This window comes from Amphiura filiformis, chromosome 8, assembly GCF_039555335.1.
Source record: "Amphiura filiformis chromosome 8, Afil_fr2py, whole genome shotgun sequence".
NCBI classification, from domain to species: Eukaryota; Metazoa; Echinodermata; class Ophiuroidea; order Amphilepidida; family Amphiuridae; genus Amphiura; species Amphiura filiformis.
Genome location: NC_092635.1, coordinates 20,661,961 through 20,688,348, shown reverse-complemented (window position 1 = coordinate 20,688,348; position 26,388 = coordinate 20,661,961). Strand labels below are relative to the sequence as shown.

At 36.5% G+C, this 26,388-nt stretch overlaps 3 protein-coding genes across 3 annotated transcripts in view; all 3 read left to right on the top strand.

Moving 5' to 3' along the window:
• The window catches only part of LOC140158788 (NBAS subunit of NRZ tethering complex-like), a 72,959-nt gene extending 65,795 nt beyond the window's left edge, over window positions 1-7,164 (top strand). Inside the window, exons 51-55 of the mRNA XM_072182004.1 lie at window positions 1,324-1,432; window positions 1,916-1,999; window positions 2,174-2,313; window positions 5,815-5,947; window positions 6,833-7,164. Of these exons, the coding sequence (XP_072038105.1) occupies window positions 1,324-1,432; window positions 1,916-1,999; window positions 2,174-2,313; window positions 5,815-5,947; window positions 6,833-7,051 (685 nt within the window). The 3' untranslated portion in view covers window positions 7,052-7,164. The remainder of the gene's footprint in view (window positions 1-1,323; window positions 1,433-1,915; window positions 2,000-2,173; window positions 2,314-5,814; window positions 5,948-6,832) is intronic.
• Window positions 7,165-7,323: 159 nt separating this feature from the next.
• On the top strand, window positions 7,324-9,228 carry LOC140158787 (NBAS subunit of NRZ tethering complex-like). The gene is made up of 2 exons (XM_072182003.1): window positions 7,324-7,521; window positions 8,513-9,228. The coding sequence occupies exons 1-2, from the start codon at window positions 7,435-7,437 to the stop codon at window positions 8,792-8,794; spliced, it is 369 nt and encodes a 122-aa protein (XP_072038104.1). The 5' UTR covers window positions 7,324-7,434; the 3' UTR covers window positions 8,795-9,228.
• A 5,799-nt stretch (window positions 9,229-15,027) lies between these two features.
• LOC140158786 (cilia- and flagella-associated protein 161-like) lies at window positions 15,028-25,638 on the top strand. Its single transcript, XM_072182002.1, has 7 exons — window positions 15,028-15,216; window positions 19,934-20,023; window positions 20,731-20,936; window positions 21,638-21,722; window positions 22,180-22,344; window positions 22,940-23,013; window positions 24,164-25,638. The coding sequence occupies exons 1-7, from the start codon at window positions 15,148-15,150 to the stop codon at window positions 24,315-24,317; spliced, it is 843 nt and encodes a 280-aa protein (XP_072038103.1). The 5' UTR covers window positions 15,028-15,147; the 3' UTR covers window positions 24,318-25,638.
• The last annotated feature ends 750 nt before the right edge of the window (window positions 25,639-26,388 follow it).

Below are 26,388 nucleotides of genomic sequence, written 5' to 3'. Positions count from 1 at the left end.
TTTACTTGCTCGTAGAAAACATCAAGATGGATATGGTAAAAAAGCTGGCTGGCACATAAGAGTACTGTAGACTTCTTGTTAAAATTGCTAGTGGCACAATCGGAGAGTATCATGTAGATACTGGTTCAGGTAACATGAGTAATTAAAACGAGTATAACGGTGAATGGCATAAATCGATGCAAATATGGTAAATTGTATAATTACCAGCAGTAAATAAGTCAAGGTTCTTCCTGTGGCACATGGAATAACTTACATGTATGTACTGGAATCAGGTATTGGCACATGGAGTAACTTACATATGTTGACTGGAATCGGGACTTGAATTGGCACACACGGTTCTAGACTTGGTTCTTGGCACGGAAAAAGTTAAGAGTGTATGTCATGTGGCAAAACTGTAACAGAGTAATAAAAGTACATGTACATTAATGTAGATATGCATGCAAGAGAACAATAAGTAATGGGGGGAAATAGTGAGAGAATCTATTCTACTGAGACTGTAAAGGGCGTGGCAAGCATGAAGCAGCCAGTTCTAATTCAAGTTCTAATTCTACTGGGTGGCAAGCAGATGACAGTACTAAACTACAAGTGGAACAGTTCACAGTTTCACAGCTTGATGGACCATGAGAGTTTGTCAGGGTCATGCAACAGCAAACACCGATTAACTAGGCAAGAGTTTTGGGTGCAAACTAGTCTACAAAATATGCATGACATGTAAAGGAATTAGGATGATGAACAGCGAGTCACAATCACACAGCAGGTATGGCGATACGGTAGCCAAAGTTTAGTTGCTAAAAAGTTAAGATGCTAAAAACATCAAACACCAATCAATCAGTTACAGCAAAATGTTATTAAAAATATTGCAAGGAGTTAAAATGACTAAAAAAATATAAGCAAGCTGGCTTTATCAGATGGTTGTAAATACCGGTCTCCAAAGTTCGTGAATTTAGGAGAGATTTTTAAAGATGGCGGCGGTCTCTATCCCAGCATGCACTTGGGTGGTGGGTCGTCGTTCGTGGCGGGAGAGCACAGTAGGCAAGCTTATCATTAAAATACACAAATACAGCTCGGTACAAACTCGTCAATCCAGCAAGAATATAACGAAGCACTACACGGTAGCCAACAAAATCACTGCACAGTAGTCACCATAAACACCAGCACAAATTACAGCGAAGAAAGAATTACGAGACTTCAGAATTAAAAAAACATTAAAAGGTACGGAGACAAATTTCCACACGTCCGTACCCTACGACGACAACAGCATCTCCACCCATATATATGATAGATGTACTCAAATCATTTTGATTTGTTTATGATTTCTTACAGTGGTACCCTGGTGTCTTCCCATGATGTGATAGATGTACTGCGATCATTTTGCCAAGACACAACAGTAAATGCCAAGCCAAGAATAGATGTTTTACATATATTAGAGGAGGTCAGTACTACCATGATATCATAAATGTTGTTTTTATACTGAGGTTTGTGTGTTTGTTTGTGTGTGTGGGAGGGGGTGGGGTGGGTGTGCAAGCCTCAAAATTCAAGAAGGCCCAAATGCCATAGCCTAATGTTCCCCTTGAACGTGTGCCCCTCAATTTCAGTACATAGTGGCCTTTATGCCCATTGCTCACTGGCTGTAAAAATGAGTACATGTACCCAGTGCTCAAAAATTATGAATTCAAGGCCTGTGGGTGGGGGTGTGTTTGAAATGTGCTTTTGTAAACATCAGCAAAAAAAGACACACACATATGAAATCGCTGTGTAATTATGGACTCACAGGAACTAACAGTCCCCAAATGGTGCTTCTAGATCAATAACAGCATACAATGCAGTATATAAACCCATTCTGCAGTTGTGAGCAGAGGCATGTTGCAATTCCAATTTTTTATCAAACATTCTAATCATCACATTTTTCTTGCAGACATTCAAGCTAGACAATGATGATGCTCAGATGCTGCTCTACTACAGGACAGAGGCTATAGTATCTTCTCAATGGCAGATTCAGGTAAGGGGCATTTTGACAAGAAAACTTTTTTTTTCAGTTTAGACTGTTCAAGTTGTTGGTGTGTACATACTCCAATGAACCTAATGTTGGTAATGATTTTGACCAACTGTAATTTGGAAATTCAATAAAACTGCCTCCAAGTATTGATAAAATATCTTACATCTTTTTCCCTAGGTGTCCGAGACAGATACTAGCACAGAGGAAGGGCGTCATAAGTTGTTCAGCTTGCTACTTAATCAGAGTGAATCATGGGATCAGTTGATGGCATTGAGTTCCTTGTTACAACAGTGGCCTGTAGAGGCTACTAGTAAAAGGTAATGGCATTGAGTTCCTTGTTACAACAGTGGCCTGTAGAGGCTACAAGTAAAAGGTAATGGCATTGAGTTCCTTGTTACAGCAGTGGCCTGTAGAGGCTACAAGTAAAAGGTAATCCACCAAAAAAAGCGTTGACAACGTAAAGAAAGCAGCAAGTTTAAAAGCCCCACCTCGGCTCACTTTTTGAAACTTGGTCCCATTTGTAAAAGATACTGATTTAATTTTTGTCATATTATTATCAACTTAAATTATTTCCAGAAGTGTTATGTATCTTTAATGTGCCGATGCGATATTAAGTTGTTAGCATAATTCTGGAACGATCAGAAAGGTTCTTGGCCAATATCCTATATATGTTTTGTTTTATAATAATTATTAAGTTTATGACCAATGATTGAATTAAACGAATAACAAGTAGGCATGTTAATGGCAATGATGCTATTGTTTAAACGTTAAAACCACCGATTTGCTGTTGATATTCAAAATGGGACCAAGTTTCAAAAAGTGAGCCGAAGTGGGGTCTTTTTAAACTTGCTGCTTTCTTTACGTTGTCAACGTTTTTTTGGTGGATTTTCTTTCTTTTTATGAATGTAGCCAAGCAGCTCTAACCTTGGAAAGTCATCGGGTTACGAAGTACTCCATAAAACGAATAAAACGAAAAATAGATGTTTGAAATTATGTTATCCTTGATTTATGACAGTAAATAATTTAATAAAACTTTATCAGCCGTTTATTTTTAAAACTTGCTGGTCACAGCTACCGCGTGACTGTAATGTTAATATACATATAAATTTTAATATACTTTAATTATTCAAGGCAACTAAGAAATGTAAATATGAACAACACATACCCAATGTTGACGATGCCAGCGAGACACAGAGTCAGTCCGATTTCAAATTGAAACTATGTAGCAAGGCTTGTACTACGGAAGCGTCTAAGTGCCACGACTTAGCAAGATAATTATGTTTTAATGATTGTGATTTTTGTAACCCTGCATGGGCAATCTAGTTGGATATCCAAATTTCGCGGTTGATAGTTCTTTGTAGCCCTGCGGGGCAATCTAGTTGGATATCCAAATTTCGCGGTTGATAGTTCTTCGTAGCCCTAGTTGGATTTCCCTATTAAGCGGCGGTTGTTGGCGGTCTTTCGCGGTTTGTAGTTTTAAATTCCCTCATTCTTCATGCCCTACCCTCTATCGGGATGACTATACTTCGGTGTGCGGTTCTTTTAGCCCTCAGGGGAAATCTAGTTGGATATCCAAATTTCGCGGTTGATAGTTATTTAGATTTATAGATCTAGTTGGATTTCCCTTATTAAGCGGCGGTTGTTGGCGGTCTTTCGCGGTTTGTGGTTTTGATTTCCCTCATTCTTTATGCCCTACCATTTATCGGGGGTTAATTTATAGTTTAAGCTTGTTGGATAACTATATTTCGCGGTATGTGGTTTTTAAAGCCCTGCGGGGCAATCTAGCTGGATGTCTCTATTGAGCGGCGGTTGTTGGTTGTCTTTCGCAGTTTGTGGTTTTAATTTGTATGATATCCAAATTGCGCGGTTTGTGGTTCTTTGTAGCCCTGCGGGCCAATATAGTTGGATATCCCTAGTGAGCGGCGGTTTTTGGCATTCTTTCGCGGTTTGTGGTTTTAATTTCTCTACTTGTTCAGGCCCTGGCCTCTATCGGTGGCTAATTTGTCTTTTAAACTGGTTGGATATCCATATTTCGCGGTTTGTGGTTCTTTGTTGCCCTCTTGCGGGCAATCTAGTTTGACATCCCTATTGAGCGGCGGTTGTTGGCGGTCTTTCGCGATTTGTGGTTTTTAATTTCCCTCATTCTTCAAGCCCTGCAGTCTCGGGGGGGGGGGTAATTTTAATAAACAATTTCCCTGAGAATAAAACATCTTGCTTTGATAAAAATATCACAATAGCACCAGATGTTTAAAATTATGTTATTCTTGATGAACGAAAATTAATTGTTTAATAAAAGGTTGTAAAAAAAAAAATTTGGTCATCGTAATTCGAACTCCAGTCCCCAGATTAGGAGTCCAAGTCATTTACCATCAGACCACGGGAGTCGGCTGTGAAATAGCGTGTCGATGTACAATATTTATTATATGAATTGATGTGTCGTCCGAAAAGAACAAAAGAATTGTGAAAAACTTGATTTTTGGCGAATGGGGTTCGAATTTGTATGTAAGGTATTTCAGAAATTGCTAGGGTATAATTGGAAGTGAATCTGAAAAAGTGGTGTGAAGGTGATAACCAGGTAGACCTGTAGCAGTGTCCAAAAATTCTGGATCAGTATGATTTGCAACTAATTTTCGCTATGAAATACCGCGTGAAATGGAAGCAAAAACATTTGTTTATTACGAACAATAATTGACTGTAGGATTGGTGGCCCTTTTTGAATTAATGAGTTGTCAAGATATTACACCTGGGACTGTAAATAACATTTAGCATGGTTTTAGCCACATTTAATAAAAAGAAAAAAATAACATCGAACAATAGAAGTCAAGCGTTTTAATGTTAGCTGTAAATATAGTCTCATGGGAGCATCTGTTATTAGTCTTCTTTATCAGTCTTTTTTTTTTAAAACTTGCTGGTCACGGCTACCGCGTGACTCTAATGGCATTGAGTTCCTTGTTACAGCAGTGGCCTGTAGAGGCTACTAGTAAAAGGTAATGGCATTGAGTTCCTTGTTACAGCAGTGGCCTGTAGAGGCTACTAGTAAAAGGTAATGGTAGTATAAATTCACAAATCTCTATTATTTGTAAAACTTGTGAAAGTTATAGTTTAGTATAAACTTGTGTTCAGATTAGGTTGGGTTTCAATTGGAGAGGTATCAACTCTTTCCACAGTTCCAAGTTGCTTTATTGGCAGGGTTTATCATTATAGACACACATATTTAAGCTCTCACCATAACTATAGAATGTCCTGTGCTTTATTGTTAAGTTTTATGGTTAGGGCTTATGGATAGGTTATTGTTAGGTTATGGAGGATATTCTATTTATCCTTTGCATGGGTCTGCCATTCTGTTACCAAAACAAGGTTCTATGATGTGTAAAACGCATGCACAAAAGTTTGTGTGTGTTTCTCGCAATCCTTGCATGGATTATTAACCCAACACGTCCAATGCTTTCACCAAAAGCATATGCGATAATTAAGACATGCGTATGAAAAGTGTAAGCAACACAATACATACTTTGCAAGTAGTATCTTGTTATGGGATGACTGTGTAAAGGGTCAGTAGTTATTCTTAGTTTTCAGAAAAAGAAGTTTCTTGTTTGGGTCAAAAGTGAAGTAAAGTGACCTAAAATTGGAAAAGTAGAGAAATGTTGGTAAATTTTCACTAATTTAGTTTGAAAATAAAGTTCTGCAGAAATGGTGAGAATGTGGAAGCTGCAAATAGAATAAGAACTGGAGTCTTGACTTATAATTAAAAATTATCATTATTAATTGGTGTAAAAAGATGATCAATTGCATTTATTGTATTCCTTGTTTGTTTACAGTGATAATCCAGAGGAAGAGCCTTATGTGCAATTACTTGTAGCATTTTCTCGCCATCAAGACATCCAAGAGCATCCACAAGTAGTGGTTGATCTTGTGGAAAGTCTCCAAGCTTCTAATCCATTACCAGACCAGGTAAGTCAACATTTATTTCAGTTCTTGTAGATTTTTCTGCTTCATTCAGGGATGGACTTTGTTAACATTTACAATAATTCATAGACACATCATAACTTAAAAACACATTGAAAGATACTTAAAGTATTATCCAATGTGAAGTGTGGTTCATATTCAAATAAATTCTATTTAAAAGTTTGCATGTTTCATTTGACTTTTGAGTATTCAGAGTTTCAATGAGCATACTTGTACTTACCATTATACACATACTATCTAGGGGCAGGTGGGAACAGATAAATTTGGGGAGTGGGTCAGTGGGACACCATTACACATTTTGCCTTGGACATTTAGATTGGTATCGCTTGTTAAAGGAATTTTGTAGAACTTAATTAAAGCCAGTACTGAGGTGGGGCTAGTGTAGTTTGGGTAGGAACATGCCACCGAGAATATAAAAGTGGGCCATTATTTATACCAATATTCAAGAAGATATTGACCTATTTTTGTACCGGAGGCCAAGATTGTTCGGCCAAATTATCACAATTTAGTGAAAATTTTCAACAAATTTGTGAAATTTGGGCTACAGTTAGGTGAAATTGGGGTATTATTAAATTACCCATTTTATACCAAACTTGACCAAGAAAAATGTGTCATTAATGATTATACCAGAGGCCCCAAAACAAGACCTATATTTGTACCCCTCCACTGGAGCCAGCTAGTGTTAAAATTTTGTTTGCTGACATATTAAATATACACCCATATCCATCATGTAGGCAATAATCAACTGATTTCAAACATGTATGGCAGCCCCCTTTGGCTCCAAATGCCTTTATCTTTTATACTGAACAATTTGACTGATTTGATTAATTTGATGTTAAACTTTTCACGATATTACCCTTATGATTGCAGTGTGTTACTTTGTTATATGAAGAATTAACCAAAGGCAACCATATGTTATGTGGCATGAAGATAGTATTAGTAACAAGACAGTCATCATTATATGCCAGTATCACTGAATACATGCAACAAATACAAGAGGTAAGAATTAACCAAAGGCAGCCATATGTTATGTGGCATGAAGATAGTATTAGTAACAAGACAGTCATCATTATATGCCAGTATCACTGAATACATGCAACAAATACAAGAGGTAAGAATTAACCAAAGGCAACCATATGTTATGTGGCATGAAGATAGTATTAGTAACAAGACAGTCATCATTATATGCCAGTATCACTGAATACATGCAACAAATACAAGAGGTAAGAATTAACCAAAGGCAACCATATGTTATGTGCCATGAAGATAGTATTAGTAACAAGACAGTCATCATTATATGCCAGTATCACTGAATACATGCAACAAATACAAGAGGTAAGAATTAACCAAAGGCAACCATATGTTGTGTGGCATGAAGATAGTATTAGTAACAAGACAGTCATCATTATATGCCAGTATCACTGAATACATGCAACAAATACAAGAGGTAAGAATTAACCAAAGGCAACCATATGTTATGTGGCATGAAGATAGTATTAGTAACAAGACAGTCATCATTATATGCCAGTATCACTGAATACATGCAACAAATACAAGAGGTAAGAATTAAAGCACAGAATTAAGGAGACAGACCCCTTACACAAGTAAAATGTCTCAATTCAATTTTGGCCTCAAATGCCATTACATAAGTTTGAGTCAGTGGGTGTATACACTATCAGTAAATTGGAAGTTGTCATCAGAAACATTTTAAGTCAACTTATGTTTATTCATAGAACAGCAAAACCATGGTGTCAAGTGTTATTTTTTATTCTTTCCAATGATTTATTATTAATTTGAGGACTGAGAAAGTGTGATTTTCAGTCTTTAAAAGAAATGCAACATGACAACAATTTTGGTATCAAATATTCATAATCCGTGCAGATTTATACCAATCTCAATTTTGATATTTCTTGAAAACATGCTATATGTACTTGTACTACACTGTGGCTCACCTCAAGTTCGGTAGTGACATCGGTGCTTTTTTGCAGTGGTGCTGCAAGCATGCCAACAAACTAGTGCTGTAATTGATTGTCGTAAGTATCGATAGTCGGAAAATACATAGACTTCCGACATGTCGAAACACTCAATGTCAGTATCGATACACAAACGACATGGCACACATGCTTAGATTATCTCAAATTGCGGATTTGCAATACCACTTTCGTTTGTTTGATGCATGATCCATGTAGTTTTAGCTGTTAGGCTTCAATACACTTGTTGTTAACTTGTTTCTGGAACTTACTGATAATAAAATTGGTAAACTCAAATCCGTGTTTCAAACTGCGTGAGTATCGATAATAGTATCGACATGTCGGATGTTTGCCTCCCGACATATCGATACCCAGAAAGCTTATCGATTACAGCACTACAACAAACCGCCATTGTACGCGTTACATGTACAGTCTGAACAATTAACTTTACGTGCCCGGTTTGATACTGCACACAGCAAAATGTACACCAACGTCACTAACAAACTTTAGGGGAACCACACTATATGGCACATGTTCACAATCAATATTGTCTCAAAATTATTGTTGTTTTTCTTTTCAGATCAACTCCAACTGTTACGATCAACAACTATTACAACTCATCCTTGATTGTGATCTCACTGTAGACATCATATCAACACCATTCTTTGGACCTGTAATTGAGCACCTGCTGGATACCGCAGCCAACCAGGGGTCAAAGGTCAATATTATTGCTGAGCAGCTGAAGACAGCAGGCTATGAGGCTGAGGCTGGGTCATTAATGCTGAAACACAGAGGAACTAATCCTATGCTGAACACATTGGATTCTGCTTTGTCAGCACTGACTAGTTGGTTGAAAAAATGAAATGCTATTTTATCATAAAATTGAATTAGCCAAAGTGATTCGTTACTGGTTCATGTGTGTGTGTGACAGGTATCTGTACTATTATATTAGACTTTATTTCAACACTGAGGCCCAATTCGACAAAGCTTGTCTTCCTTGGGTGGAGCCGTATAAACAAACATACAAATTAACAAAACAATTATAACAGCTTATTATCTAGGCTTAAACATATTGCAAATAGAAAATTATTAATTGTCAAAGCCCAAAATGATACTTTTATGGTTACATAGTTACTGGCATTACTGTTTAAGATTATTTTTTTAAAGTATATAATGTTAAAGAGTTTTGGACATTATTTTCTAGTTCATTCTCGCTTACAGTACCTCTATATGACAGACTGCGCTTTTTGTACTCTGTTCTTGGCAGGGGAATAGTTTCATTACTTTGGCTTTGACAGAAATATAATTTATAGCTGTTGTTTACATGATCTAAACTATATTTATTTAAAATCAACACCCACACCTATAATGACTGGTGAGTCAAGGTAGTCACCACATACGCTATTATGCTTTTGTCAGCATTGCCATGGTAGCTTGCATGAGTGCAATGGAAAATGAGCTGATGCTAAAAATATAAAGAATTATCAATAGTAATTGGCCAATCAAATGACAAGAAGTTTTGTACATGTATGAGTTATATAAAATCATATATATCAATCTTTAACAAGTATGTAAACTATATCATGACATGTATAATGCAGTCAGCTTCTTATTCACTGGCGTAGTGCATGTTAGAATATGACTGTTACTATGTCAACTGGCTCACGCTTTCTTTGTTACGAACCACTTGTCGAAATGATCACAACACAAAGCCTATGGCAAATCATAATTCGGAACAGGTGTATGAGCCCAGGCTTAGAACAATGTGTACTATGGCAGCGAATAGGGAATCATCCATGACATCAAAACACATTGATTTGTGATGCTCATATTAATTCAAGTAAACTATAGCCTTGTGAATATTTTATGTATTGCCAAGAATTATTCAAGTGAGTTTACAATTTTGTTTGTATTCTACTTGCCTGTAATTGGACATGGCAATGATGCCTGTAAAACTTTATGTAAAACCACATGGAACTAGCCTAGCACAGAAATCATCTATTGAAGGATTATACAGCTTTATTCCATAAGTAGCTTAATTCCTCAATTGAGTCTTTACTAGTCTAACTTGTGAATATCATACAATGATACACCCAATTTTGTTGCATATGCAGTGCAGTATGTGTCTCAAATTGATCTAGTTTTTACCAACAGTATAATACATTATTTTATTCTTAAAAGGTATAAAGATTTCTCACTATTTCATTGACAGCTGTGTATAGTGAACTGTATGAGGCCATAGTTGTTGTTATAGCCTAATTCCCTCCTTCAAAGGAGCACCGTGTATTTGCTAACATGTCACGGCTCTCCAACACCTGTATCTAATCTTCCACAGCATTCGTAAATAGTCGGCACATAATTATGATAATATAATTTGGTGATCACTAAATCTGGTATCTATGTAAACAGGTGAATTAGATGGTAGCATTTGAGTTAACTTGAGACAGCAATCACACATGTTTGCTTCAATATTATGTGGGAAACCATACTTACACTTCTGACATGGATATGTGTCATCATTGCACTAGTCATGAATTAAAAGCATTGACCCTGAAAAGACTTTTAGGGTCTATGATTCCAGATATTCTAATAGTAATTTGATAAAGATATCAAAATAATGCTCACTTTTTTATGAATTCAATCCGAGATCTGTGCTTTGTTTCGTGTCATTAATTCACCTTCAATCAAATGATTTTGTTATGAAATGTTAATTCCACAACACAGTTCAATAGCTTGATGTGGCACTCACAATAATGTCTATTATTTTCTAAATTACTGATTTTTGTGTCCAAATCTATCAAAATAAAGCAATGTTTTCTCCATTTGATATTGTTTGCAAACTCTCTCAGACCCCCTTAGAAATTGAGTTTTTTGATTTTACTGATTTGTCTACGATTCTGGTAAGAAATTAAGTACCTTCCATTATATTGATTAGTTAAATGACATTTTATTATAAAGGATAATAACATAAATGTTGCATGTTCAAGCAAAAGGAGATTTGTCATGAAAATCATTTCTCTGTTTTTATTTACTCTTCGTGTACATCTATATAACATGTGTCTCTTTTTACATGATATAAAAATGGTTTGGGAATATTCTCTATTCCTAAACTATGTGACTTGTAGATGATTTGAAGTGACCTCCACTTGAGATGAGTCTGGTATTTATTCCTAGCTATTATGTAAAAAGAGATAAACATAGCAGCCAACAAGTGCATCCTTTTGATATAGATATCCACATTTGTGTCAATTTACTAGATGGTAATTATACTGAAAATCCATTGGAATTGGACTTGCAGTAAACAATAATTGCAAAAGAATTTAAACCTTTATTTTGGTTGTATGGCAAAATCAAGTATATAAATCATGGTGATAATTCATTTTGTCTGTTTAGGTCACATTTGTCCAATGAATTAATAGTAAAACACTGACCTGTTATGTTTATGTACATTATTATGTTTTCCTCATGTAAAAATCCAATTGGGTGGATTTCCTTTAGTGTTGTGTGGTATGTATAATTATGTAATCTTTGTTCTCAATTGTGTATATTTATCCAATATGATCATGATGTACATTTATATATTTGTGCAATTAAATTACAAGCTGGTTCAAAAAGATTAAATAAATGCTTTAAGTTCTTACATAAATGCACTCATGTGATGTTCTAAATTTTTGTTGTTATGTGTGCATTTTGAAACCATTATTGCATTATTGGTGATTTTTTGATAGACAACTCTTGTGTTTTAGGTACATTTCTCATTTAAGACAGACCATCACAATATGTTAATTAGGGTCAGGGGTTTCTAACCCTATAAACTCTATCCCTAACCCCTAACCCTAACAACCGTAACCCCTAACCCTATTTAACATATTCTTGAGACATCTACTGTTTTAACGCACATTTCTGAGCTTTTGGTGACAGGTTATGTCATGTTGATCACAAATGTCCAGGCTCACTGCACTTTGATCTTGTGGGACTTGTAGTCTCAATGAGCTTGTTGTTTGCTTAGGCTGCGATCACATAGAAGTATACTGTATTCGCTATACGCTATTCGATCAGGCCACTATATAGGTCAGTTTGCCAATTTTAAAACGGAACCTTTCGTCTAATCAAATGCTTGTAACTTTACTTCTTAAGGTCACATTGCATTCAATGAGGTGTCAAAATGTGCAGAATTAGATAGTGCATCTATTAAAAAAATAAATTTACCCACATGTGGTTTAGTTTTAAAATTAGGACGGTATACGCTGCACTAAAATCAAACACGCACGATTCCCATACTATACTATACGCAGGTATACAGCCTTTTCGAATAGTGCCCTCTTATGTGACCCGGTACTATGAAATTACCTTGCTCGATTTAAGCTATACACACGTGCACCTGCCAAACGTGCACCGTATACCCGAATAGTATACTTCTATGTGATTGTAGCCTTAGGGGTCAAGTCGTAGGCGAGTTGTAGACATAATCCAAAGTATACATCCGTATGTCTCAATTCATGGTTTTGTTACCCCTCTTGTGATCCACACAGCTTCTCAGTCATTTCTGGGTTTTTGATTTTGAGTATTTTTCTATTATCTTTGGCCCCTCCCAGGCAATTATTTGAAACAATCCTGAATGAAACTCTTTAGTATTTATAGATACAAACTTTGCAACATGTGTGATCCTTTCAGGTTAGAGGCTGTGCAAAAATTATGAGCCCTGGGAGGGTAAAATGGAGTGGGGGCCAAGATATTTTTGGCCAGCCAAAAAGGGGGGAGCAATTTTTGGCAAGCCAAGAGGGGGCAAGCGATTTTGAGTAAAAACATTCACAGAGTGCCTTTTAAATAAAATGTATCTAGGCCATTTTAGGTTTGCAAATTGGGATCCCAAAATTTGGTATGTGCAAGGGGGTGCGCAAAGATTTTTAATTGTGGGTCGAGAGGGGTGAGGCAAGAGATTTTTGGCTGGCCATTTGAAAATTTTACCTCCGGAGGGGGGGGGGGCTCATAATCATTGCACAGCCCCTTAGGCCCCTGATTAAGACCCCTAAATTTACCCACCTCCCCTATGACCACATATCTTTCCTATTTGTCCCTCAAATACCTCAGTCCTTTTTTCAGTCAAATAGCCTACCGGTACCTCCTTTTTTGTCAATTTCCGCCTTGTCTACTTCACACCGTCAGGAAGGCCTTTTCCTCAATTTTTGTCTCAGGCTGACCCTGCAATCAGGACTGTGCAATAATTATGAGCACCCCCCAGGTAAAATTTGCAAACAGCTCCCCAAAAATCGCTTGCCCCCCCCCCCCTCTTGCCCCACCCCAAATATTGCCTCCCCCCCCCTCGCCCTGATCTTTGCCCCCTTTGAACATGTCAAATTGTCATCCCAATTTGCAAATTTTAATGGTCTGTCTACTGTATACAATGTTGCGAGCCCAGCAAGCAGGATAATTTGCATAAAGCATTTGTACTGTTTTCCTGAGCCTTTTTAAAGCATTTTATTTAAAAGGCGCCCCAAGAATGTGTGTTAATAATTGCTTGTCCCCCCCCTCTCGGCTTGCCAAAAATTGCTTGTCCGCCCCCCCCTTTGGCTTGCCAAATATTTTTGCCCCCTCCCCCCAATTTTGCCCTCCTACCAGGGCTCCGAATATTACACAGCCCTAAGGGGCTGTCATTTTCTTTGGAAGGGGGGGGGGGTCATGGATATACGGGGGGATCATAGAATTTTTAAAGCCATAATGTACAATCTTATAATATGAAATTGGTTAATTTTTTTCAAACCTGATTTTTTGCATATTTGTAATGTTTACACATGTCCCAACTTGCACCTAAATGGAATCAGCCAAATTTGTTGTCTTTGTAGGTCAACAGAGCAAAGTTCGACATATTATCATAATTTAAAAATTATGATAATATGTCCTCCCATAGAACTGTGTGTTAAATGGCCAAAATAACCAGTGGGGTTTCTTTCACTTTACCTTGTTATTTCAACTTAAAGGGGCATTTCGTGATCCACAGCCTCATCCCCCCACTTTTCTCAAAAAAATTGAGATAATTTTTTATATCACTGGAAACCTCTGGCTACATAATGTTTATGTACAAAATATTTCTTGCAGATTAATTCGTTTAGCAAAGATATCGTGAAATTTGAATTTCGTTCTGGTGCACCAGAACGAAATTACAACGCATTGTCTATGGAGCAGTGTAATACACATAATCAAGCATAACTCGCGAACGCAAAATTGGAATCAACTGGAATTTTGGGAATAGGTTTTTTTCGTGGATATCTAATGAAAAATGACATAAATAGAGGATGCTAGGATCACGAAATACTCCTTTAAAATGGACAGCAACCCTTACCGTCAGTTATTACTAATATTATTTCAACATTTTGAATAAAGAATAACAAAATCAAAATTTGACGGAAATTGTACATTAAAGGAGTATTTCGTGATCCTAGCATCCTCTATTTATGTCATTTTTCATTAGATAATAGATATCCTCGAAAAAACCTATTCCCAAAATTTCAGTTGATTCCGATTTTATGCGTTCATGAAGTTATGCATGATTATGTGTATTACACTGCTCCATAGACAACGCGTTGTAATTTCGTTCTGGTGCACCAGAACGAAATTCAAATTTCACGATATCTTTGCTATTAAAACGAATTAATCTGCAAGAAATATTTTGTACATAAACATTATGTAGCCAGAGGTTTCCAGTGATATAAAAATCTCAACTTTTTTTGAGAAAAGTGGGGGATGAGGCTGTGGATCATTTAAATGCCCTTTTAAAAGCCTTATAAAGCCTTATAAAAGGCTTTATAAGACCTCCGATTAATATTACACAGCCCTAAAATGCTATTTGACATTTTGTGAAAGCTGTAAAATACCTCAATTTTGAATTTGTCCTGAAAGATCAGGCCACTTTTCCTATTTGATCCCCGGATTTGACCCCCCCCCCCACACACACATGCCACATCCCACCACCACCACCCTGATGTGGCAGCCTAGGGAATTTTTGAATGCAATCTAGAAACACTCATGTGGCTGCTGGAGAGTAGATCTTGAGTCTAGTAACATCTACGCACGTACTGCGATGTGCTGAAGGTACGCAAAGGATTGTGGCCTTCAAACGGATTTAGGCTATTGCTGGTTGCCAAGTGATCAAGGAAGCTTTCGGAAAGAAAAGTTCGGGAACTCGAGAACCGATTGTTATTATTTTAACCTGACAAAATGAGTGTAAGAACATATAACCCATCTGTTAGAGTAGGGAATTGGAATGAAGATCTTTGTTTAGAAGAGGTAAGTATGATGTAGATCAAGTTGAAAACTCGGCCAGCCCGCGCGCCTGTCAAAATGCTTCTTGTTTATGCCATGGCATGGTTGAGTGGTTGTTGAATTCCACTACCAGTGACTCCCCATCATTCATGCATTGCATCATAATAATGCGCATCTTACTATAAATAGGGGAATGTTGTGACTATCTATCTATGTATGTGTATACAGGCTCCGTCAGTTTCCAGCCAAATGTCGTCAAATTCATACGGGATATCGATTAATATACGGAGATGGTAATGCACTTTATTTAGTTGAAAACGGTCAAGAATTGGCCTCAAAATCAGTGAAAATGTGGTCTGTTACTATCCTACTAGTAAACAAAAAAAGGAGTCAGTTACTAAGCAGTTAGCCCTGCGCGTCGCACGGGCGTATCTAATGCCAAGCCGCTCACGTAACGCAGCGATACCGCGCAGGTAACGCAGCACTACGGCGCCATGGCACGCGTAAACGACGCAGAGTCACGTAATGAATGATATTACGGGTGAGCGACCAGAAGCGTAATAAATACGGGAAAAAGATGTGTGTTAAAAAGTTCAAACAACATGAAGAGGTAGGCCTACTATAAATAAAAAAAGAAAACAAAATGAGGACAAACAGGCTGTATGAGTATGTGGGTTATAGTAAGTCACAAAATGAAAACGGGAATAAATTAAGCTAAAGAAGGAAAGAAAGAAACTCTTCAGGAAATGTAAGAAAAAAAAGCTATAATAAGATCAGGAAATTTAAATAAACTGAAAGCTATTAATCTGAGGACAGAATTAAATAAATAACATGAAAATGGAAATCACCAGCTATGCAGCAAAAAAAAAGCTAAAAGGGAAATGTAAGAAAGGACAGATTTAGAAAATAACGGGAACGGGATTGAATAAATAAAAACATGGTAACGGAAAATCGCAAGCTTAGCAACAGAATTTTTTTTTTTAATGGAACAAAATTGGCCCATGTAGAAGAAACTAAAAAGAAAGAAAGAAGTTAAAATGGAAACGTAGGCTTAAGGAGGGTCAGGTTCAGATAAATAAAATTGACCTTTTCAATGATTCTACCTTTTAGTGAACACTCCCATCATGCCCATTTACTCACCTAGCGGGGACCCGCGCGTAGCACGGGTGTCCCGCTAGTTATTTTAAAAGACCCTTTTCTCAGACGTCACCAGTCAATCGATATTGGGTCCAGCATTCGAGTCATCCGCACCCATACGCAAATTATCGCGCCGGCGTGCACGATCAACTTTGCGTGACGCTAGGGCTAGGCAAGCATGCAAGCTAGGACAGGCGTTCTGCGCAAAATTGCCAGCTCGCAGAACGTGTTTACAGTACGACAGCAACTTAGCTCACTTCCGGTAATTTTTACCGGCGTGACCTCTGCTGTTACGTAACGCAATATTGAAAATCAGGTGGCAAATACGGTTTTTCAGAAAACATAAAAAAAATGGAATACACGAGTCGTTTCTCCCTTCATTTCCATATTGAGCCCATAGATAAGATATGAAACATGCGTATAAGGCAAAGAATAACGTGTAAAAGTTGAATTATTGTGGAAAAAATGACTGCTTTTGGTGCGCGAAGTAGCCTAAAAAATGAGAGAAAATGCATGTCACGATCACTAAAATGCTTATATCTACAGCTTTGAGGAAACGCCGGTCTAATGTTTTTCTGTTATGATAAACATTAATTAACCACAGCTTGTATTAAATTTTCAGCGAAAATGAGCGGTGGAACAACCTAGTCGTAGGTTGAAAAGTTGTGTTCTTTGAGTCCTCGTGTCGTAGGCGCACGTTGCAAGTGTCACGATGCTTCACGAACTTGATCCCAGCCGGCGCTGTATATTATGTATGTTATATTGATTTTATAGCAATTAAAACGTCTATTGTTATATATTTTATAAATGCAAAATACTCTATTGTGTAACAAAATATTGTAGTCGTCAAAGAAGGTAGTATCATCTCATTTAACTGAAGTACAAGCAGTTTTAAAAAGATTGTTGTTGAGTGCGATCCTTGAACATGTTGAACGAGAAATAAGATAGCAAAAGAATACCCTTTGCCCGAACAAGTTGCGATGGTCTAGTGGACAGAGCGCAGGTTTGCAGTGCGGAAGGTTGAGAGTTCGATTCCCATGTTATCTTGTCGATGATGTGGAATTTTTCAGTTAGTTTTACTTTTCTTTTTTCCTCTCCCTTTTGTCTTTAATAATATAGGCCTAAATGAATGTCAGCTTGAAGGCTCACTTTTTTCATGATTTATTTCTTGTTCATGTTTAAGCCTAATCCTACATTCGAGTTCATATCTTTTAAAAAATGCATTTCAGTTCAGTAGCTTTCAATGACAATATGTAATAATAAAATAAAGCATGTCAAACTTAAGTATTTTTTAAAAGTTCAAGACTATATACCGGTATTATAGGCCTATCAAATAAAGGAACGTCAACACAGATTTTCACGATTTTTTAATTGGACTAGACCCCTCCCCCATCGGCAACATATTTTATGAGCTTTTATGCATACATATAAAATCATGAGATGCACGAATTTCAAACCTAATATTTTGGCATATTTGTAATTTTTACACAATGTCCAACTTACAACCCGGATTACACCTAATTGGAATCAGCCAAGTTCGTTGTCTAGATAGAGCAACTAACTTTGATGTCTTATTAAGACTAATCCCCATAGAACACCACAATTAAGCGGTCAAGATATTAAGTGTTTTCTTTCATTTTTATCTCGCTACTTCTGCTTCAAATGTAACATGAAAACCTTCCTGACAGTTATTTACTAATATTATAATATTGTTATAATTTTTGGAATAACAAAACTTCAAATTTGCCGAAATTGTATATTATGGCTTTAATAAAAATATGAAAACTAGGATTTAAAAATATGAGTTAAAATCAAATCAAAAATCAAAGAGAGGTGCTTGCGGGGTTCGAACCAAGATGGAACTTCCAAATACATGTATTTACCACTAAGCCATACCAGAGATATGATTAATTCGCAATGTTATACCCACTCATTGGCTCGCTCGTGATTCTATTTCTGGAATGAATTAACTCCGTCCAAATAATGTAACACAAACCTTTATGCTGACTTTTAAAATTGTTTGAACGTTGGGAGTATTATTTTCAAGTTAAATAACCAACAATGGACAATTGACAATGAAAGTTTCTTTGCAAGAAAAACAACGGCCGTACAATATATGGCGTGACAGTAGTCACGCACAAAGATAAACATTTCAACATGTTCAATATACGACTAGAAATATACCCCAACCAAAAATCACGAAATTTTCAGGCAAGCTAACTTTAGTTATTCTATGACACCCATTCTTGATTCCGGCGCTTTTTTCTTGCTTGATGATATGAACATTTTTGTGTTCGTGACATGCAATTTTTCTCATTTTCCGAGCTACTTTGGACATGTTCAAGCTTCTTTTTTTTTCATTTAATTCAACTTTTACACGTTATTTGTTGCTTTACACAAATGTTTGATATCTTATCTGTGGTCAGGGTACATAAATGGAGCAATATACGACCCGTGTCTTCCATTTCTGGAGCTATTTTGATAAAAAGCGTTTGCGGCTAAAATTTTAACATTGTGTTACGTAACCCGTGTTCACCAACCCGTATAAATTTTCTGTCGAACAAAAGAGGTCACGAAGTTGCTGTCGTACTGTTTAGTTTATCACGCCATAAAAAGTAAACAAAATTGTAAAACAAAACAAAGATTGCATGATTGTTTTTCAAATTTAGCATTGCGTTTTTTCTGTATGATGTATCTTTTGTATTTTGTAGTATTCAATCAAAACAAGCTTGAATGAAAGCAGGTATTATTTAAACCAGGCCAGCTGACCAGTAGTATGCAGTTCCTGTTTGAACAATTTTTTTGTGGAAGCTGAAGTAAAAGATGAAAAAAACAAGGAGAAAATACACAGTACGGTTTTTATTTTAATGTTTTAACATCACGGTCACATATGTGTTGTTTGTTTACGTCTAAGACCCCAGTATCGAGACTTCACACTTCATGGGAAAAAGGTACATGTACACATTCAGGTTAATTATCCGCAGTGTGATTATCCATATCTATATGTGGTCTGCACTTTAACGGAAGGAAGGAAGGTTGTTTATGTGCGAGTTTGGAAAACTTTATTTATGTGCTGTATATCACTTCATTCATGTTTGAAAAACTGTGTAGAAACTGTAAAAAATTCTCAGGATTTTCAGGATGGCAAAAATGTTTTCTGGAATTTCCAAAAACCTTTTTTCCAGATTTTCCATATTAGGGTTGGTCGGTGGAGGACAAGCAAACAATCTTTTTTTTTTTTTTTTTTACCATGATTTATTTCTAGCCAGCTGGTCGTTTATGGATGGCATCCCTCAGCAACTCAAAACAAAATAGTTATTGATTTATTGATCAAATATTGATCAACTATTGGTTTTTCTTCTTTTTTTACTGTAACTCCACAACTGTTGTCTGTACTGAAATTAAATTTCCAGTGCAGTAGTTGTAGTCCTTGCCCCTATAATATACATATCTTACTTGTCCCCAATGTGCTATAATTTTTGAGGAAAATGCAACATTAGGCAGGGGTGTAGTACCACCTTAATGCTAGTCCTAGGGAAGCAGAAAAAACAGGTGCAATACCCGAGTATACCAACTCCAATTAACTGATTTGTTTACTTTTCAGGACATGGTAAAAGATTTCCTTGAAAAGAGAGAAAGAGGAGAGCTAGAAATCCAGAAGGCTTCTCAATTAAGAGAGAGTGTCTTGGGAAAGGTAAGACTGTGCAATGAGCAACATTTTTCTGCTATATTACTATTTACAAGAGATACAAATTGAAATACCGCATTCATCCCAGCATACGGTACCTAGAAAAAGTTTGCCCTCTACTTTTTCACAAAATGTAAAAGGTGGATCTTACTTTTCAAAGTTTAATTTGATTTACACACAAGCATTATTACTCTTAAGACACACTTATTAGTTGTCCTTTGGAAGATTTGGAAGGATAATTTCAATGTGTTTGGTAAAATGTGTTTTTGGCAAGGAACATGCACACACTTTGGCTTATATGTATTACATAGTTTTATAGGCCTATATATTAGGGTCATATGACAGATTTTATTCTTGATTAAACTACATTTGTTTGTACATATAGTAAGGACATGTGTAAGGTCACAGTGGTATAAGCCAAGATGAGGTGGCAGCTCCTGTGATAAGTCTAGTCCTACCCTGTGGGATGCTGGCTGCCCTAGCAGATTTTTAGCCAATTTTTGTCGAAGTTTACCCCTTTGAAAGTTGCCTTGCCCCACACCCACCTCTGAAAAAGCCCTGGCTACACACCACTGTTAGGTCCTAAAGAAAGGCAATAAAAGTAAGATCCTCCCATCCTTAGATAAATAATATATTCAAGCACACAAACACTCTTGAGTGCATTGTCTTTTCTATTTTTAATAATCTCTTGATTTGGTTTTGTCCATTTGCAGACAGAATTGTCAGTTACTAGTGATGGATTTGTTCATTTTGGGGACCGTGTAATGGTAGTTAATGAAGCCGATACGTGTCAAGTGAGAACACAGCCTGGTGTGGAACCAAGACAGGCCAATGCCTTAGCTATCAACACATCAAACTCAAATGTATCAGCAAGCAGGATGCTGGAACCATCAGCTAGGAGCACATTTGTTATTGTACCGTAAGTTGCTTCACATGGGTAATGAAGTTAGTGCTCACACTTACAGAATGCACTTTTTAAAAGATTTCAAAACACATAATATATATTATTTAAAATAAAGTTTAATACGGACATTTAAAGAATAAATTAGATCCTTATATTATGAAATATTAATGCAGGTGCTGTTATGTTATATTTACAAATTTGATACCTGTTAATTTATATCTTGGCACTTCATCTCAATATATGGCAAGGGGCTTTTGATTCCCTCAGTATATACTCAATTTTAATTCCCTCAATGTGTACCCAATTTGACTGACAGGAATTCTCAGTCTTAATTGACAGTTTTAAGTGACTGCCCTGATATTTATGTTGATGAACACATATATTGTAAGCCTGTTAAACTGTCACCCTGCAATTATGAGTCCATTTCAAAGATACCCGAAATCATTCCAATGAATTGAACATGTTTTATTTGTCAGTTTGAAATTTTGACTTTTGCCACTCCCCTTTCTTATTCAAATACAATTGAGGTATTAAATTGCACAGAACACATTTTATTTCTCGTATCTCAAGAACACTTTTATAGGTGACTATATCATCATGCTTTTTTGTGCATTGTAGGTTTTTGTTAATAAGCCATGTTCTTGTGCAGCAATAAGTTTGTAAACTTGCGAAGTAACATTCCATCACTATATCATTTCTTTCTCTATACTTTTCAGAGTGGATCCTGCAATCAGAGAAGGTACAGTGCTGACATACGGGAAACATTTCCACCTATGCACCCTCCCTTCTATGGGAGGAAATGTAAGTCAATTCTAAAATCAGTAGCATTACAGTATTTATACTACTGCCATTTCTAAGCCTTGCAGTATTGGCACTTTCATAGCAACATCATTATGTAATTTAAAAGTGGGCCACAGAACCTGACAGTGCTTCTGCAGGGTCCGCATTCAAAAGCAATTTTATTTGTGAAGCAAAAATGCTCACCAAATTTGGGAGCGCATGCTTATGAGTGGTACAAAATTGCTACACATTCCAAAATCGTGTTAGCACATCTATGACAATGACAAAGATACCAAAATCTGAATTTTGATGAAATTTACGATCGTCCGGATAAGCAAATCACTGAATGGGCCTTTAATTCTGAGACTTGAGTCTTTTAAATATCAACCATAGGTAGTTCACACTCATACATGTTTAATATGTAATTGAATATTTGAGATCAGTTTTTTAATATATTTAAATTTCTTTCCCATTACAGTTGAGACTTCAGAGTGATATAGCCACCTTCCAGTCATCAGCTAAGAAGTCTCGAAAACAGCTTGTGAGCTTTGTAGATCAGACCCCTAGTCCTTACCTCACAGAATGGAGAATACTCAACTTCAACCCACAGATACGCTTTGAGACTGAAGGACTCCCTGTACCAGTAAGTTAATTCAATAATATTTATGTTTCTAGTTTCCATCAGAGATTCAATTACATGCCATAGGTTTTACGTTGTGATCACTTTGATTATGGTTAAAATATTTATACAATGAAAATGTATCAATTGATGTCACATCATTTTCTTGTATTTCGGTATATCTCTTCCTCTGCTCCCCCAATTCAATGTTGGACCAAGCCATGTTGTCAACAGGTCTGAGACCCTCCAGTATTGAAAGATGGGGAGTGAGAAGGGTGATACAGGGGTAAAGCTGTACTTCACTTGTACCACATGCATGTTTCACTCACCTCTAATTTTTATTGGGCACACATTTAATTGTTTAGTACAAGTGTGTCAACTATTTTTTCCAGGATTGTAGGCCCGCTAACTTTTTATATGTTTAAAACTTCAGATAATGTGCAGGACTAGGACGAGTGAATGTGAAAAAACAGACAGTTTGTCAAATGGGATCAATTTAACATGGGTTGTACAATTTCCAAGCAACGTTATCATTTAAAAATACACTCTTTATACTCACAAGTAAGAAATAGATGTTATGTGTCTGCTAACATGTATTATATGTTGTGTTTTTCTTCAGGCAAATCAGAAGATCATATTTAACCATTGTAAATCCAACCAGGATTTATGTGTTCTAAGTGATTGCATGGTCAAGTAAGTATCATTGGTGTTGTTTGCAAATATTTTATCTCTTACCTAAACTTGAAGATTAGTTGATTTCCAGAAATACCAGCACTTTTGAAAAGTGTCAGGCTTGTAAATTCTGCATCATCCCAGGTTGGCGGAAATCTATCAGGTATATGAGCGTCTTAGGCAACTCGTGGCGTGGGCGTGCGGCAAATCCGCACAGTCTTACCAATTTCTGGTCACACTATTGAAGCAGGCAGGGATTCGGATCTATGTTATGTTCTTGATCATTTATTGGGAGTATGGGCAGATCCAAGTGATTGGATTCCAGAGTGGTAGTGGTAGTGGCATTGATACAGAGAGAGAGAGACAGAGGTATAACCAATGACCAGAACAGTGTTGCCAAAACTTTTCAGCGTCAAGGCGCGGCACATCGACTCGCCAGGCCGCGGTAAAGGATTCTCAAGTAGCCCAATTTTTAAGCTTCCAAAAAAGCCCAATACCGGATATTTGGGCGGATTTACACGAATTTAAAACGCAAAACACCCAATTGGGCGGAAAAGCACTTGACTTTGAAACTTCCGTTACTAACTGGGAAGTTACTGACCGATCAATAAATGGTCACAAAACCCATTGTAATTTCAATTTGAAGCTTCAAAGACTCAAAACCTTTATAAATCGGCTAAATTGAAAGGAAAATACATCAAATTACTGCCGCGGCCTGAGACTGGCAAAAGTAGCCCAATTTTAGGCAAGTAGCGGCATGCTTTTTTGAGTAGCGGCAAGTGATCGCCAAGTAGCCCAATTGTGCACCTAAGGCGCGGCGTTGGCATCACTGGACCAGAATGATCGGGCGCACTGGTTTATATACCCTTGATATCACATGACCCGATACAACTGAAAGGGCACCATTTCTCGTCTTAATCTATTTCCACTACAGATTATTTTAAATCAACTAGCGGTCACCCGTCTTTCGGGGTTCGTAAATAAATGCAATTTTACAAATGCATCACCACCTTCCGAGTTTTAATTACGAACAATTTTACCAACTCCCTAATCTATTACCGATTGATCAGCCGTTTCATTTAATTCATGATTTTCAAGCTGTCCCTCCCTGTGCAATGTTAGTTCCTTCCCACCCCACTCTGAAAACTGTCATTTTCTTATTGTTTTTCAGGACTGCATTTGGCAAAGAATACGAAGTGGTGGCGTATACAGATTTAGATTCTCACAAGGCCGAAAAAGATGTCAATCATTGGCTAATTAAAACAGGTCACCCTGGAGAACCATCAACAATGGCAACCACACTCCCAGTGGGGGCATCACAATGATTGGAATAGCCATTATTCAGTGTGAACTTTGTGATGGTTGGAATTTTCACTTTGGGATGGGGCATCAGAATGATTGCACTTAGCATGTTGACTGTGGGCATTGTGACAGGACCTATTTTATTGAAAAGTGAATGGAATCTTAATATATTTTTTAATGTCAGAAAGATGTTTTCTGCAAATATATAATGAAAGCTATTTCTACAATAATTGACTAATTGTGTCACTTGTGTTTTCTGTAGGTCTTACACTGTGATGTAGAATGAAATTGTAAACTGTGTTTGTTCATGCTCAGGTAGAGGTACATGTAGAGCTACTTAGGCCAATTAGTCCTGCAAACTACAGAAATTCTTACTTCTTCACATACAGATCTTTTCTTTTTTCATGCATTTTGCTTCTATATCAAAATACAGCTAGCTCACCGACCTAAACGCTGGCGAAGTGATGTAATAATCGGATTAACTACCATAGCAATAGGTGAATATACCGTGCTGCACTGGTACATTCACATGGTACCTATGCATTGAACCATATCATGCTGATCACTCGCACCTGTAAGATTAGTATTTTTGAAAAGACCGGTATTGTATTCAATCTATGATTGCAGAAATACACTGATGATGAGTGCAACCTGCTTGTAGTGCAGTGCGATGTATTCAAAAATTGTTTTCACCTATTGCTATTGTAGTTAGTCCGATTATTACATCACTTCACCAGCGTGTTGCCTTGCCTCTAACCCAGCTTTGCAAAACTGGCCCAGAGTCAAACCAATGCAGGCAAGAGAAAATAATATTTGTCATTACTCAATGTATAATACTTGTAAATATTTATAAATATGTGAATATGTATTCAAGAAATACGATAGAGGGTATACCAAAATTATTTTAAAAATCTGAAAACTTATTTGTAAAGAGAACATATTGAACAACTATATTGGTACTAAAATTGGTTCGATAGAAATGAAATTTACCACACAAGAAAATCATATTTTCACATAGGGAAAGAAAACACTAACACCCTCAATTATGTCTAAATTAGCCATTAGTCATAAACCTTTTTATTCAGCCATGATTGTTGATTTCTTTATCTAGCAGTTACAACTTAAGTTTTGGAACAAATGTATTAATATGCGAGGTGGGTATTTTTTGCATGCATTACCAAAGGTTTTAAAAGGAATGAAATAAAATGAAATCCTAAAAAGTTTCATAACTTAATATGCAAAGTTGAAAAACAATTTGTACATATCATGATTGACTGGTTCAAATGTGTAAAATGAATTTCTGAAATATTGAAGTGGAACAAGTACCGAAATGCAACAATTTAGTTCTAAGAAATAAAGCAATATTTAGTTCAAAATAAAACCTGACTGACCAGAAACGTATTGGTGTCAGCAGTTTTTTGTTAATGTGATACAAAATATTGAACCATAACTATTTCTGAGCAACTTAGGGTACTCATTCAACTTCAATATTCATCATTCATTAAATACTTGAGATGAAGCTTTGTTTTTGGTCTAAGTCTGTGAAAAATTGTAATTTATAAAATTAAAAAAAATATATGTGAAACCGTCCGAATGAGCTAATAAAACACTATTTCTATAACACATTTTGTAAGTTTATACTTCTTGTACATTCAAGCGAAGTAGAGCCTGAGAGGATTCAGTATTTGAATATATTCACATTTTTAATAAGTATTTCAGATATGGATTACAAAATGTAACAATAGGGACCTTTGAAGTCTTGAAAAATTAATGTAACTTTGATGTTGTGTGTATGTATGTGACCATTACGAGGGGGTATCCAAAAGTTTTTGACATCGCCCAGAAGTGAAAGAGCTGTACCGTTGAAATTTTGTCAGTGTAATCACTGGTCCTTATGTACATTATGGTCCAAAAATGGTCTCATAAGTATGTTTACTTTGTTTCGGCTATCCATGTTTTGACCAGAGGTTAAAAGGTCACACAGCCTTAAAAATTACTGCAAATCAGGCATCACATGACCCTTTAAGTCAGAGCTGCTCTAAAAGCATATCTCATGTATTGTTTGTACTTATCATATCTACCCAACCAAGATTG